The sequence below is a fragment of the Takifugu flavidus genome, chromosome 2 (genome assembly GCF_003711565.1).
Source record: "Takifugu flavidus isolate HTHZ2018 chromosome 2, ASM371156v2, whole genome shotgun sequence".
NCBI lineage: Eukaryota > Metazoa > Chordata > Actinopteri > Tetraodontiformes > Tetraodontidae > Takifugu > Takifugu flavidus.
In genome coordinates this window covers 3033151-3050300 of record NC_079521.1, presented here as the reverse complement: position 1 = coordinate 3050300, position 17150 = coordinate 3033151, and the positions used below count along the sequence as shown (strand labels likewise).

Below are 17150 nucleotides of genomic sequence, written 5' to 3'. Positions count from 1 at the left end.
AAGCCAGTCTAACGTTGTTGACCCGGAAGTGACTCTGGGCCTGAAATGACAGTATCACAATAATCCAGGATCAGGCCCTCGATCTTTTTGGGAAAATTGTGGAAGTGTAGAGCGAGCTCAACAGGTCTGTGTGGGATGGACACGTAGGCATTCGAAATGTCCAAACACAACACTGCTAGTTTTCCACTGTTCCACCTTCCCTTCTACACTCAATAGTGAGATTGTCCAAAACTGGTTGAGTTTTTTTTTTAGGTCTTTCTCCTTCGGGATCCAGACTCCTTCGAGATCCAGACTCCGTCTGCACACCTCCACTCTCCTCCTTCGTCAGATCACTTTAAGGTCTTCCACAGATGCTTGAGAAGCTGTGGGCTGTGCTTGTACACAAGGTATGCTACCCCACCAGGGCCTGGGGAAGATGATTAGCTGCCTTGACGATCTCTTCAACCTCCTTCAGGCTGGGTTCTCACAACCTGAACTTTTGTTGGTGGGGCAGGGCTGGCAAACACTTTGTTGGGACCTAGGTCTTGTTCCCTCAGTGGGTCGTTCATGGTGTTGTGGAGGAAGCGATTCACTTCCTCTCTTGAGCACTCAAACCGGCTTTTCCCTGAGCAACTATTTTGAAAACCGGAAGGGGTTGGCAACGGAGGCTTCATGCTTCCTAGCTCTCTCTCTTCCGTGCCACTCTGCTCTGCAAAGGGTTATCAGCCTCTTCTACAGAAACTAATGGAGCTCTACTAATGGCTGCTTGTCCTCCTCAGTTGCTCTCTTGCCCTGTTTTTTGAGGGGTCCAAGTTCCTGGCATTGCTGATGTATTTTAGTGGCCCTGCAGTTCATGGTATAGGGGTAGACTGGTGACATTCTCCTCAATCCATTTAAACCTTTCAAAGCCATAGCTGACGATCAATGCTTGGAGTCTGCTGTCAGCACCTCCTTTGCTGTGGCTTGGATGATGTTGGGCACGTCTTCATCAAACTGCAAACACACTGCCTGCTTGCTGGGGGCCACTTAAACTGCTGCAGTGGAACTTTTCTGCTGGGATTGAGAAACTCTGGTACATGGAGGGACTGGACTCTGTGGGTTGGGTCCTGGCCAGGCTCCTCCTGCATCTCATCAGGTCCAGAAGAACCTATGCGTTGCACCTCACTCTCCTGCTCCAAACATTAGTCAGTTCGTTTGGGGGTGTCATTAACCTTAGGTCTTTCCGATTGGAGATCTCATGCTCCCCCCCATCCCATCGCAGGATCTCCTGGGGGTATTTCTCTGTAGGGATTTCCATAGCTTTTCTGGGCTCTTTCTCACAAAAGATGCAGGCCACTTGGTGCTAGCCCATGCTGTACTGGTTGCCGTCTTTCCGATCTGTCAGCTGTCACTCCAGTAGTCAGTCAAACTCTCCTTGGTTGCCACCTAGCCTTTCCTAGGAGTCACTGGCTTAGTCAGACTGTAATTTAAAAGATACATCTCATGGATCTACTGGGATGCATCATTAGTGATGTTTCGCAATATCAGATACGCTTGCCCAGGCAACCCAGCTGGGGTGATGAAGTCCCGGCTTGCGTCCCAGTAGCAACCCACGGATCTTTTCAGCATAGCCACCTTGTGGCTTTCTCTGCAGCTTCGCTCATGGACTTAACGGCCCTCTTCTCGGCTGCCCGGCCAAGAACTTTACACAGAGAGAACCCTGCAAAGCCTCAACAGCCAACTTCTATTGGCTCATTGAATGTCTTCCAGCTCCTGCTTCTAAACTCCTCCACCCGTTCCTGATACTGAGCATATAGTTCCAGCATGATCAGATGTTTTAAAGACTCAGAGATGATAATCATGTCTTGCTGGAGAGATGTTATTGCAACGTGCTGGGGTACCTCAGTTCTTTCCCCAGGTCAATGTACAGATGCCAATGAGGAGCTTTGTAGAGGAGGCCTATGCTTTTTGAGAACCTCCCAGAGGTCTTTCTGAAGGAGGGGATTTCTTTCTTTGGAGTGCAATGCTATTTAATGGTGCTGGTGGCTGTGGCTATACTCACAGCAATGGCATAATTATGATAGGAGACATTATACTATCCCATAATCTGACCCAGTGGGTGCATGTACATGCTAAATCAAAGAGGCCATCCAAAGAATGGACCCTTGGGGAACTCCAGTGATTTTCATACTCGCAGATTCAGAATTACTAATTGACATAGAATAGTCCCTATCATAAAAGTAAGGTTTAAATCAACTTAATGCATTGAATCTGTTTTGTAGACTAAACAGATGTCGTTTAGATTCCCCATTTTAAAAAATAGGCCAATAGTCATTGCAATAATATTTACCCCAATTACTTATGTGGGTGACTATTGTAAAAGTCTTTAATGTCAGTTCAACGAACTAAATACTTCTCATCTGGTAATGGTATTGCCTATTCAATTATTTGTCACATGTGGTGCTTCCTTAGTGGGCGTTCTGCTATAAAAACATTTGTAATGTCTCAAATCAAAAGAACAGCCTGAGCATCTCCTTAAAAGTCTTCACACAGGGGGAGAGAGTCAGACTTCCAACTTATCGATGGTCCAGGCCCTGATTCAGCTAAAGTGATCCAATACAGATAATTTTGCTGAGTCTGACGCAGAAGGAGGCAGCTAGAAGGTCAAATGCTGCTCACATCATATGGGCGACAGCTGCCAGATTTACCTGATAACCAGAGGAAGCTGAAAGAGAGGGGACAAGAGAAGATGGAGGAATGTCTGTGAAGCACATAAAGCAAAGACATCTTTGATGTATAATAGTCATCTACACAACTACCATACATACTGTAACTACAACAGAGGTTGTCTACTGAACATGTTGATTTTTTTTTCAAGTCTAAAGATGTAACAGTGGTCTTGTGGTCAAAACATAATGGATATCACATATTTACTGTAGAGGTGGCACCATTCTCGAGACGTGCACTAACCTTCAGACTGGTATTTGTGCAGACATCCGGCAAAACCTGCCACTGTGGGACCATGATAGCATCAGCAGTTCGCTCAGCAGCTGTCAGAAGCTTTTAGGCTGATAAATGTCATTTGACCCATATGTGAGCCACTATAGGTTCCTGTTAATTTCCATTGATTTTAAATGATGTCTCAGGATTTTGTTACATGGAGGATCATTACAATCAGTCACATCCTATTCAAAATGTGGTAAAGGCAGAGCGGGAAATGGGTTTTTATGTCACGCTTTAAACCTACAGCAACAATGATGTGAGTGTTGGATATTGAAGTTGGGTGTTTTTATATATAATAAGGCGATTAATGACGATAAAGCTTAACCTCACTACACGCAGCATAATTACTATTGATTAAGGTGAACTGAGTCTAATGCGCTTGGTGCCTGGAAGGTCACTGCTTGTTTGGACAGTAGCCCAGAGTCATAAACCAACAAGCAGCAGTGATGAGCTGCTGCTAGTAATCCACCACTGGAAGTGGAGGAAAATGAGGTGTGTTGTCTGGGACCCAAAGCAACAGGGCATCTCATAAACAGTTCTGAAGATCACCAAACTTTGTCCACAGCTCACTATGTTCCAAGACTTGCCTTTATTCCTAGCACAAAACCAAGTAGTGCTCAAATGCAAAAAAAATTGCACCATAAATCCAACTAGGAATATATCTTAACACTAAAATTAGCATTAAGACCCAGATATGAGATTAAAAGTACCCAAGAGCCACTTCCATGCCGATGGACAACAGCAGCAGAGTGTTTTTCTTAAAATACCATTGACAACAAGAGCAAATTCAATTGTATTACAATAGGTTTATTAACTGGCTTCATCCTGCTTCTGTCCCATAAACCGCAATCTAATGCTATAAACCTGTACAAATGTTAGCATTTGCTTTCCTGGTATAGCTGCCAAGAGTGGTGCAAGTCCCAGTGTAATTAATGGTCAAGTGATGGAGATGATGATAATAAGCCCATATAATGCAATAGTTGAAGATGACTCCACAAATTAGCCATGTCAGACATAGAGAGCTGATCAAATGTGCAGTGAGAAAAAAGTTCAGCTCTGGGATACAATTTATTTCCCTTTTTACAAAAACAAAAAATCTGCAGGAGTGCACATTTCCAGGCTCATAACTAAAATATGCTCATGAGTTTTGACAACAGGCTAACTCTCCTCCAAGTAAATAATGGATGATGAAGGTTTGAAGACCAGGAAAGTAACCCGCTAAGTGATGTGATGGGTTTAAAAATAGGATTATCCTGCAGCCTACCTGAAACAGCACAACCTGTCTATCATTTTATGGATCTGTATATTCAGATATCTTGTTTTATTAATAAAAAAAATATTAAAAAAAAAAAACAGCCATAAGTAGGATTTGAAAAAGAAACCCCTTTGTACAAATCACAATTTGAAATAAAAGTTATAAATGAATGAAAAAAGTGATCAGGAGGAGGACGGTGATCAAAAATGAGCTGCTGGGGCTTTTTGTTGGGGTTTCCCCCACCGGTTAAATGTGTAGGGTTAAATTGAACCTCTAGCTGGATCAGGACTATTTCTCTGAAAGATTCCATCTTGCTGGAGCAGTGATGTTCATGGAATAGAGATGTACCTGCATTAACAGGAAAAACAAGCTACAGGAGAGGAGAAATGGCTCCTGCTGATGCTATTCCTTATTAAATAATACAGAGGCAAACAAAATTAGAAAGTAGAACATATCTCTTGGACATGTCAACAGAACCTAAAGCCTGCACATCTGAGGGCTCAGTAAAGCAACGCTGAATGCAGAGAAGCTCCTCCCCCTAGAGGAGCCACAGGAGCGCCACGCTGCAGCTGACAGAGGGAGTCCAGCAGGAGGACGGAGCTGCAGGCGCATCTGTGATCCTCGTCCAGGCTTCACTTCGGCTACATGGAGGCAGATGTGAGTTCCTTTAGTTCCTACAGCTGCTTTTATACATGCAGGCATCTTTCATTCCAGAGCAATAGAAGAAAAATGAGAAACAGATCAGATCTAGAATAAGTTTAAAGTGGCTAAATCTTCCAGTGTAATGTACCCACACCTTTACACTGTGATACATATCAGCACGTATTCTTAGGCATACAGTCAATTTAAACTTTAGGTTTAAAAGATGAAGCACTGTAAAAGGATTTACAATTTAGTCTAAATCATTTAAAACTCAGACGGGACACTTTTAAAGCATCAAAATACAAACTTTTTTTTTTTTTTACATATTAAATATATATTTTTGTTACAACTTAATGCAAAAATACTTACCTTTACAGACATTGATGTTCTATGCTCTAAATTTTACTATAAAATAAATATTCTGCAAAACCAGTTAAAGATTTTTAGAAGATGGAAGGTTGATGTATATTATATTTATGTTTATACAATTATCTTCATTCGTGTCAGGTGCTGCCGTCCTGCAGGGAGCTGGAGGCGACAGGACGCTGTGTTTTACAGCCAATTACTCCTGTCAGTGTGCAGCGATGAGATGAACAAAATGCTGAGGGACACAAAATGAATGCCTCCTCCTGCCGCCATCGCCCGGTCATCATGTATCAGCAGAGCTCAGGGGCTGACCTCAACGGCAGCTGGGACTTCCTGGCTCCTCACGGTAACCTGACGTCAGCAGCCGCGGCGCTGCAGCTCCCCACGTTTACCACAGCGGCCAAAGTTCGAGTCATCGTCACCTTCATCCTGTGTGGGATTTCAACCTTCTGCAACCTGGCGGCGCTGTGGGCAGTCAATGGACAGAAACGTAAATCCCACGTGCGCGTGCTGATAATCAACCTAACTGTAGCCGATCTTCTGGTGACCTTCATCGTGATGCCTGTGGACGCAGTGTGGAACATAACAGTTCAGTGGGTGGCCAGCGACCTGGCCTGCAGAATCCTGATGTTTCTGAAGCTACAGGCGATGTACTCGTGCGCCTTTGTCACCGTGGTGATCAGCCTGGACAGACAGTTTGCAATCCTCAACCCTCTGGCTATCATCATGGCCCGGAGAAGAAACAAGGTGATGCTGACGGTGGCGTGGACGATGAGCGCCGTGTTGTCAATTCCTCAGGTAAGAAGCAACCACTCTGGTTACAGACAATAAAGTGAATTATATTTCATTGAGGATGTATTCAGAGTTGAGAGAGACGAAGGTCTTTGAGGCGGCTGTGAAGATCTCCTGCACACACTTTCTACGTGTTCTGCCTTTAGTTCACAACTAGTTTGGCCCACATGTCCAGGTGACTTGCTTGATATCAGTCACTAACTGTGAGACTGAACTATAGACCTCAAATACCCTGGATTTGAAAATGATTTCCCTTGTTTCATCTATTGATTTGAAGGCGGTCCTCATCCCGCCAGCCCACGGACCTTGGATATTGCTGGTTTTGTTTCGAGAGGATGTGTGAGCATTAGGAATGAAATAAAATCTCCAAAGAGCAGCCTGGCAAAGGGACCAGGATTATATAGAAGCTGTAGGACAACACGCTGTTGCAATTGGATCAATTCTGCTTTGAGTCCTTTTATATGCAGATTATCTGTGGTGGGGCTTCGCCACCATTTATTTAAAATACCCATGAAAGGTTGGAATACCCTGTCAGGCTTCCCCCTCTTTCCCGAAACTTCTCATAAGTACCTACACAACAGCAATGTAAGCAGGCTATGTGCCTATATAGCTGGCAAAAGATGAATGGATATATTTGCATACATTTGCAAGTCTCAAATGCATCAAAATAGAGGAAAAACAGCATATCCCAGAGGAAATTCTTTCTGTGAATTTTATCATTTTTCCTGTCACATGGATCTCTGTATTTACAGAAGTGCACGGTTCCAGGCGGCCACATGGTTCCAGGGATTAGTGGCTCTATCATTAACACTCGGATTCCTTAATCCTGGTGGGATAAGGCAGAGGCTTTTCTGAAAATGTCGAGACAGAGCTTGCCTTTTTGTGACTGGATTGCATTCAGCAATTGGATGATCACATTAGGATCATATAGAGTGAAATTCACTTGAACCTAAGGATTGTGTGGGGTTCAACCCAGTCAACACTGAACCTGCAGGTGAAGAAGAAAGAGGCAGAAGATGAAAAGCAACCAGGAGTCCACATAGCAACTTCACCTCTGGTGGCTTTTTAATGCCAGGCAAATTAAATCCTCTGAAAATGATACATGTTGAAAAAGGTCACATATATTCTTTTATTGCATATTCTGGGGGGGAAAAAGCTACCACTGTGGCCCAGGACTGATCTTTTAAAATGCCACCTAATAATAAATAATAACTTCAATCATCTTACACTCTACACTAAGTAACAACAATATATATTTTGTGAAAGGCTGAAGATCAGTGTAGGAATGAAACAAGGAACCACAGGCGTGACAGGTTGTCTCGTAGAGAAAAGTCTGTTGCTACACTACACTAATTCCTTATTATCTCTTTTTGCTTTAATTTAACAGGTATTTATTTTCCACAATGTGACCATCACCTATCCAGCAAACTTTACTCAGTGCACCACCCGAGGAAGCTTCCACAGTCACTGGCAGGAAACAGCCTACAACATGTTCACCTTCTCCTGCCTCTTCCTGTTGCCGCTGGTTATCATGATTATCTGCTACACCCGGATCTTCATCCAGATCTCCAAACGCATGTCGAAAAAGAGCTGTGAGTTCACGCCTGTGCTTGTTTCTGCAGTAATGAGCTCCAACCTCATGGCAGCTATACGCTCTCTTAAAATTACTGACAAATTTCTAAGCCTGGTTGTGGTAGAATAATGGTTGTGAGTGTGCAGGTGTAAATTTAAAGCCAACATCATGTTAGTCCAGAGAGAGGGAGTAGAAACAAACCGCTTTGTTGACCATTCTTTATTTTATGCCAAGCCCCAGCTCATCTTGTTGTTTTCTGTCTTCAGTGTCCTCAAATGAGTTCGATCTCCGCTGCTCAAAGAACAACATCCCCAAAGCTCGGATGAGGACTCTGAAAATGAGCATCGTCATAGTGCTCTGCTTCATAATCTGCTGGACTCCGTACTACCTGCTGGGTTTGTGGTACTGGTTCTTCCCAGATGACCTGGAGGGAAAGGTGTCTCACTCCCTCACCCACATCCTGTTCATCTTTGGACTTTTCAACACCTGCCTTGACCCCGTCATTTACGGCCTGTTCACCATACGCTTCCGCAGAGGCCTGCGGGGTTGTTACCGCAAAGCCAACGCGATGTCAGACCGGGGAGCTGGCACCATGCTTCGGGAGTCTCTGAAACGCTCTGCACCCTCTTCACGATGTCAAACAGCACTGGCCGCAGATGGAAAGAAAAGCAACGCCGGACACGTCGAACAAGATTCCTGTGAAGCAAGTTAGGCCGTCCACCATATTGCTGCTTATGTAACATGTTTGTGGACTCACACGCCTTCATGGCCTTACAATGGTGTGTGCGTGTTGTGTAAGGGGGGCCTTTGTGACACACGTTAAGTAGAGTATGGTGAAAGCTTTAGGACTAAATGAAAAAGGGACTGCCTGCGGGCCTGTTTGCAAAGCTCAAAAGACTGCAGAGCTCATGTCTGTGAAATTGGCTTGCCGCTTCCATAAAACGAGATTTTGCAGGTGTATTATTTAGTTGTTGGAAAACAAATCACTCCATGCTGGTATGTGTGCTGCGATCTATAACATTGGTGTAATGAAGCGATAAAGAGATGTGGAAGATGATGAGGATATAGAGGAGCTTTAATGGAACAGGTAACACCGCAGAGCAAATCTTCACATTATCCCGAATCCTCTTTTAGAGTAGACTTGCTTTAATGAGCTCTGACAGTAGACAGCAGGCTTAGATTCACTTTCCCCCATTAGCAATATTTTAGCAAGAAACATAAGAAACGCCACTGATGTTTAAGTATAGGGATCTCTGCTGTGTTGCGAGACAATGCCGAGCAGCTGCAGGCTGCACTCGTTCTGTCCGACTCTATTTACTTTTAATGCACATTACACAACAGTCAGCGCTGACCATCTCCGGAATTAACTGGGACCAGCGTTTGATATTAGTGATGACATATTAAAAGGGTGTGAGTGGTCCTTCACATGCTGTAGATCCCTCGCCCTGCTTCCCAGACGCTACGGTTAGAACAGTTTTATTCTAACACCTTTATTATGAACTGCCAGCTTAGTCACCAAAAACTGTGAAATGTGGCGCCGAAGAGGCCAGGAATGGAATTCTTTATCTTTCTTTTTTGTGCCGGGGCAGTTGCAGACTAGTTGTGTGATTATTTATCGGTAGAGATGAGTCAACTCTGAAGTACTTTCACTTTTTCATTGAGTTAATCTTTCATGTTCAACTCATTCGTGTCGTTTGTAGATTTTCTGTATAAAAGTAAAGACGCCCTCATCCCTGTGGTTGTGTAACCGTCTTGCTTGTGTTGGGAACAGCAGCATCCCTTAATCATAAAATAAAAACATTTTTAAAGCAATAAAACATTTTACTTCATATGTTGGATGTCGTTTGCGGTATTATCAACAGTTTGGTGCACGTTGTTAAATGCTTTTCTTTTTGGAGTGTAACTATGTGATTTCCAAATTGTGTATTAAAATTCAAAGAACAGCATAAAATTGTTGCTCCATGAAGCATCTTTGTCTGATCCAACCCAGTGGTTGATATTATTCTAGTCTGGCTCACAGGGAGCGAGAATTTGAAGCCATCTTTAGCAGATATGTGGACCCCCACTCATAGATATATATAGTAGAGCTGGTCACATGATCCATCTCCAAAATTAAAACCTCTTTAATCCACCGGTTTACCAGCAGAACATCGTTCTCCTCCTCACCCAGTTGTTCCTCTAAGGTGAAAAAACGATCCCAATCCAGTGTTGACATAACAATTACCAGGAACAAATTTGAATTTTACCAAAATATATATGTTTGGCACATTGGTAGGCGGTTGAGCCTTTTTATGCTGCTGTGTTGTGTGTAGCTCAGGAATTAGCACACACCCACGATGTGAGTCTGCTTTAGCAGCAAAATGAGCCTCGAATAGTAAAGACAGCAGAGATAAACAGCTTCATAGCTGCAGGAGATGCAGCCACAAACCAAAACATGCTCCGACAACACTACGTGCATGCATCTTTATTAACAATAGCTGTCTACAATAATCAGGGATTTAATTAAATTTAGGTGATGAATTCAGAACTGTGTGAATAACAAATTCACACTTGTGTTGCCTTTATTCACTTGAACGAATCCGGCATCAGGTCTTAAAGGGCATCAACGTCGTTACCTCTGCCTAGGAGATGATGTGAAAGCTAGCCTTTTTTTTAGCAAAATAACGCAAAGAATGATGAAAGGGTTTTAATAGAATTTTCAGGGACTGTTGATAAGGTGCTGAGAAAAAGATGATGACATTTTTGTGACATTCCAGATTCTGGAGGGACATTTGACTGTCCAAAGTTCAAAGCCTGGGGGCTTTAATCAAAAGCACTTTGTGTCCTCTTTTCCTCCTGACACGTCTGATGACTCCTTTTCCACCTGTGTGTCTTTAAAAGCCACTTTTCTTCTATTTTTAGTCACACCAACCATCCAACGCTTGTGGGTGTTCCAGTGTTCTCAATGTGGTGGTGAACAACGTTCTCTAGGTGCTGGAGAATGACCTTGCCAAGGTCCTGTAGTCTTGGGATGTGGGGTGTGAAGGCATTAGTGATCCCTTTGGTGATCGGAGCGCGGGGCTGTCGAAGTGCTCCTCCAGCTGGTCTCGCGTCTCAAGATTTCTCTTTTTGTCCATTTCTGAGTCTGGACCTAAAAGATTCTAAATCATACACAGATGACCTCATGTTCTCTGAAGGTCAGTCAAGACTGGATCCTTAAAGCACTCGCCCTGCAAAATAATCCTGACTGATAATCTGGCCTGATCAGACCTCCAATTGGGCCGATTACCCTGTAGGCAGCTAAGCTTTACTAATAAAATAAGGGGAGTTATTTACTTAATTCTGTCATTATATAATAGGATTTTTATCCACACATTTGTCATTGTTTTTATTTGCAATTCTTTTGTTGTCTGTGAACTGGTGAAGCTAAACCCTATTATCATGTTTCTCCCATCTATTGGGCCCATCTGGAGAACTGGCTTCTGTTGCTATGATCCACCATCACTTCTGGCCTTTTCCTGTGTCCTGACAGACTAACCCTTGTTTTCCAGGAAATATTTAAATACTGTGCAGGAATGTCAGTACTTTTCCCACGGCCACTGATCTCTGTCTACCATTACATATAGGTGCTGCATACATTTTGGATTTGGACTGTCCTGTGAGCTCTACTCTGGTGAAAAATACGCCCCCCAGGTCCTTCACCATCATATGTTATTGGCGGTGCCACTTACAAAGCATCTATTCTCAACTGACCTCAAAAAAGCAGCTCTACCCCAGTCCATACATTCAGGCTGCCCCATACCCCTCTGTTGATGAAGGGCTCTGTGCCGGATTGCTGAACCTCTGGTAAACTCACCGCTGTTTGCTTTTTTCACATTTCTTTTGTCAGCTCAGTGAGCTCGAATATAGTTCTGTCTCCCGGAGAGAAGCTGCGATTTAATATTTTATCCCTTTTTCACTTGGTCTTGTGCATCCGTCTGCCCGTATTTACCTGACACAAACTGACACCAGTGAGGCAAACACAGTTGACTGTCTCATGTGACTTTATAACCTGTTAAACTGCTGTGGCATCTTTTACATAAAGATGAGGGCATCTTGATTGTCCTCTAGCGGTGCGCTACGGTGTCGCCAAAATATCGTCTGAATATAATAATTAAAAATAAATCCCACATCTCACGCAGCCGATGCGCAAAGGTGCCATCACTGGTGCCACAACCACATAACTAATCGCCAGACCTTTGAAACATCTATTCAAATTAAATGTCTTGTGTATTTTGCATATTTTGTCTCCTTGTCTTGAATGATTTGTAGCATTGCTTTACATGAAAAAACAACTACAAGTAAAGCACCTGTTAATATCAGTATAAACTACCAGTGGGTCTCTGCTTCTGTGACTGCGGCAATCACACATGTAATGTATGTTCTGATGTAAATGTATTCTCTGGAGTTCAGTTAAATCTATACAAAGACAATTATGAGCTCTGATATATCTTACACATTTAGCAGTTTTATCATCCTGTCTGTCCTTAAACCGATCTTAAATTACCTCACAGTCTGTGCCTCAGAAAGGACTTTCCATTTATTCAAAAACATTCATTTTCAAGCTGAAATCCAAAGAAAGCTGTGGCACACTGGTCAGGCTGCTGACTCTTTTGGTAGCACAGGCTAATGCACTTTTCTGTGGGACACACACAGATAAAGTGCACTGATACAATAAGTGACAGCCGTTAAAAGGCTCATTATGAGTCCACTGGTGATTTTCAGATGCCCCAAACTTCAATCGCTCTATTCCGATTTTGTCTCCTGAAAGTGGCTTTTTAACAGGTCTCCAGTGACCTTAAAAAACGTCGCCACCCACTGAGCTGTGCTGCAAAGTCAAACCCAGAGACCTTCAAAGTTCTGTTCCTGTTGAGTATTCATGAGTGACTCACGTCCAATAAAGCCATATTTTATTCAGTGGTTGCCATGTCACGAAAATATGAAGGGTTTGTTGAAGAAACGCCTGCCATGGTGCATAATAGACTGAGACAGAATCTTCAACGTGGCCTCACTCTGCTCCCAGAGGACCCTGAAACAAAGGTCACTTTAATGAAAGCTCTTCAGAGACGCTTCATGGTGACTCGCACCCTTTTTAATGCTACACTTATTTAAAAAAGAGGCGACTGCACCATATCTATCCACCATAATTAGTGATGCAGACTAAAAGACAAATTCTGCTGAGTGGAAATTAATACATTTATAGATTCTTGCATGCAAGAACAAAAACTGGACTGATTTTTTGTCATAGCTGTGGACAAAATGAAAGAGCAACTAAACCTGGTTTGTGTCTACAGCTGACCAAGGATCAGCACAGAGGAGCTGCATGAGGCAGATGACTCGATGCTCTCTGGTGGAGCTCAGGACTCACTGAGGAACACTTGTGACTTGTCCTCACATGATACCAGACGTCCCCTTCCGTGTGTGTGTAAGCTGTGCATGCTGTTTTCATGGACAGGCTTGTTACTGCATTCACGTCTATCAATGTAGTTAACCAACCTCAAGATAACCGGTCCTTAATAAGACACACACACACACACACACACCACACACACACACACACACACACACACACACACAGACACACACACACACACTCTTGATTATGAGTTTGGCAGCAGTTCAGCAGTCAGCCAGGGACAGAGATGGGAGCACTAGAGTCAGCGTGAGAGGCTGCATCTGCCAGCGGGCAGAATCCCACTCAGGATGGAGGCATCATCATCCTCAGACAGGGATATGCCAGGAGCAGTTGAGGGAAGGTGTGTTGATGACTGATGGTGGGTGAGATGGAAGGAACCCCACAGTGACCCCTCGCTGGCACCACCAGCCTCCACTGCCTCTGTCTGGCTCAGCCAACCATCATTCCAGTCATTTACAGGAGGAGCTTGATTGTTCATCTTCATGTTTTGTTTTCTGCTTAATCCAACTGTCAACTCTGAAAAACACATATTGGAGTCACTTCCTGTTAGTCTTCCTTTTCAGATTCCGAAATCATGTTTGTGACATTTCCCTACGCACATTTTGGAGGATTGAAAATAATAATAAATAAAGGTGAAAATTATTTCTATTTTTTTCCCTGTCATTTTGTGTCCCGGATATGAGAGAGGTGACTTTAAATTAAGTTTATTTTGGCCCAGACTGAGGGGACATGGTTTGCCTTCTACAGACTGCCATGATAAGATGCTCCAAGGAAGCCTCAAAGATAAAGAAATCTTATATATTTAACATTCAAGTCAGTGTTATAGAATAATTATGGCAAACCTATCCAAAGGATGGCTGTCCATATGTAGACGTCATGTAGTGCCATCTAATGGTCAAAACTACGTATTACAAAAAAGACTCGGATATTTGTGCGCTACAATCAATACAACATTCAATAATATTATTTATCTGTCATTTGTCCAGTGGAAACTATAGATATATAATTCTTGTCGTTAAATAGGTATTAAAATTGTTCACATTAACTCTATTCATTTTCATCTCTTGGAACGCTTGAATGTGGATTACGTCATTGTTAATGCTCACCCCTAGAGGGCGGCAGAGATACTGTAAGACGGTCCAAATAAACATGGTTTGGATTTCCATCAAAAACAATAACTGATGATGTTCATGTGGATAAAAACTAGATTTCATCATTTTTGACAACAAGCTCCACAATCAAACCTCATATTATTTATTTAGAGGACATGATCATCCAGACATAATTTTATTAGTAAAATATATGGGAACATATCAGAAGAAAGAAATATAACACACACACACACACACACACACACACAACACACACACACACACACACACACACACACACACACACACACAGGAGAGAACTGAAGATAATGTAGAATTTGAAGGAGTCCGTGAACTATGAAAAGGCTAATTTAATCCCAACAATATAATATAAATCTCATTCACTTATATCAGGTGGCTTATCCTGTGAAAAATATTGGGAACTCACTATTATGTCACGAATGAAACTCTCAGTTAAGTAGTCAAAGGTAATTTAACACAGAGGCAACATGGACTGTAGGGCAGCTGAAGCTGGGGTGGCGAAGACTGACGGGATGAATCCTGGGATAAACTGTGACGCTCCTGCTGACTATCAGGATTCCATGAACAACGGAGAAAAAGATCAGACAAGTATTTGGATCCACATTTAATGGAAAATTGGAAAATGGCAGATGAAGCGCCCCAGTTTCACCCGCCCACACATATCACACCCCCACTGGGCTGCAGGATCCCAACACCTGCTTCATTTACCAAACTCATAATCAAGTGTGTGTGTGTGTGTGTGTGTGTGTTGTGTGTGTGTGTGTGTGTGTGTGTGTGTGTGTGTATTTTTACTCCAGAACACTGAGAAATTGTGATGAACATTTAAAAAAAACAAAAACACTTTTGGTTTGAATAATTGAAGCCACTGTGTTTGTCTGGTGGTCAATGAGTTCTTGACTTTCTGTTCACATTTTACAAATGTACTGTAAAATGTTGTTTTCTGCAGCTTTTCCCAGATGACCTTCTTGCCCCTCTTTTGCTATGACGATCTCTGGCACCTCAAAATGGGTTTGATGGATTCTGGTTTCTGATAGAGAACAACTAGAAATACACTTTACTTGTAGACAGTGTGTGTGTGTGTGTGTGTGTGTGTGTGTGTGTGTGTGTGTGTGTGTGTGTGTGTGTGTGTTTAGTGGCCAGTTATTTACAGTTGAATTATGACGCTGTTGGTTTTTGTTGCAAATTTGTTTGTGTTTTATTGGTCGTCTTGCCACGAACTCGTGTCGTCCAGCAGTGAAAACCTGATGTTTCCATTTGTTAATGACGCCCCCTGGTGGTAGTTTTAAGGTGGGCGTCAGTTAAATCAGCGCCATCTACTGGACATAATTAGAGGGTGGAAAAAACGCTCTGAGCAGTTCAAGTTGTTCAATCTGCTCTCAGCAGATTTACTTCCGGTCAGATTGTGACTGGTGACGTCATCATCATCAACGATCTTCACTCTAGTGTATCTAGAGGTAACCAGCATCTATCAACAGCTCTCCCATGAGTCTTTTCTCATTTATTTGAAATAGAAGCAGATTCAGCAAGCCGAAGCATTTGTGTTTTGTTTACTTGGCCAGTTTGATTCTATATGTTTGAAATTTTGTAGCACAGCGTATCCAAACAGTATGTGATTAGTATTTCAATACGTGTGTGGTTTGTGTTACTATGGAGCTGCACACATGGCTCAGGAAGAGCCTGATGTTTGGTTTGTTACTCGGATACACTGTCAGCAATGGGACCAGTGTGTGTGTCTGTGTGTAAGCTGAGACGAGGACGTCCTCATAGCTGACGTTCAAGTGTCATAGCAAAAGCTCAGTAAAAAACATGGATTTCTAGACATGATTTCTAAAACTAAATTTCCTTTGTGGGTATTTGAGTATTGATTATACAGGGAATATCTGACACATTCATTTATTTGGTTTTTCTGTGTTTTTTTCCCCATGTCTCAGTTCTGAAAGAGACTGAATTCTGCCGGTCCACACTGTCCACACTGGACATTTGTCTCTGCACTGCAGTGGTGAGGAGCCCCTGCTCTGTTTTCACTGTAGATCAGCAGGGAGGCTGATCTTAAATCACTTTGGCTGAGTGATTCTGTGAGTAATGGGCGCTCTTTCTGCTGAGTCCACACATTCCCTGAGTGTAGAGCCTCAGATGTGATGAAACTTGTCTTGATGAAACACCTCAGTGGTTTCAGTGGAGGAACGTAAACGAACCTCTGAGGTAAGAAATACTGCTGCTGCGCTCCTCCTGCTCTCTCTTTGGCTGCTGATGCCAATTTAATCAGCAGAACAACTTTGACTGTGTGATCTACACTTAAATACCACTTAGTTTTCTTCCTTCTTTTTTAATATCTTATACATGTTTTCTCTTCAGAGGTTTTCTCTTCATGTTGCTCTGATCAGGCGTCACATTAAATCCACACTACATCACTTTAAGGCCACATCATGAAATAAATAGCTTAGATGAAAAGTGCGAGTTGGTGCTGCAGCTGGAATCATTAGCAGACAGTAGGAAATATGAATACATTAATAGGATGAAGCACTTTCATTACTTATAGACGATTTTTTTAAACCACCAAAAAATATATATATCTGGGCACATTCAGGCTTCATCACCTTGTGTTTTTGGGTTGTTTTTTCTGCTGCCATTGCTGATATTAAGGTGAATTTGAAAATCCCAGTTTTAACCAAACTCCTTTTACTGGCCCTTGAAGTTTTCCCTAGTTTGATTTTATAGCTTGTAAAAACTGAATATATTAGAGTTTTTAAAGCTAAACGGGCATCACAACGACTTTATCTGACGTTTTAAACAAATAGAATTAAGCTATTATATCTTTAATTATTATTACCACTCTATATTTTTATGCTGCATTTTGTGCTAATGACTAAATCTGCGAGGATAAACGCAAGAAAATGACGAAAAAGAGGGAAGACAGACAGACAGACGGGAGAGGGTGATTGGATGTGGATGGAGGGGGAGGAGCATCATGAGATCGAGGGATCCGGGTAAAGT

The 17150-nt window shown here is 42.6% G+C and overlaps 1 protein-coding gene across 1 annotated transcript; it reads left to right on the top strand.

Moving 5' to 3' along the window:
- Window positions 1-1532: 1532 nt before the first annotated feature.
- On the top strand, window positions 1533-9645 carry LOC130517698 (putative gonadotropin-releasing hormone II receptor). The gene is made up of 4 exons (XM_057019739.1): window positions 1533-4873; window positions 5366-6022; window positions 7404-7608; window positions 7856-9645. The coding sequence occupies exons 2-4, from the start codon at window positions 5474-5476 to the stop codon at window positions 8299-8301; spliced, it is 1200 nt and encodes a 399-aa protein (XP_056875719.1). The 5' UTR covers window positions 1533-4873; window positions 5366-5473; the 3' UTR covers window positions 8302-9645.
- The last annotated feature ends 7505 nt before the right edge of the window (window positions 9646-17150 follow it).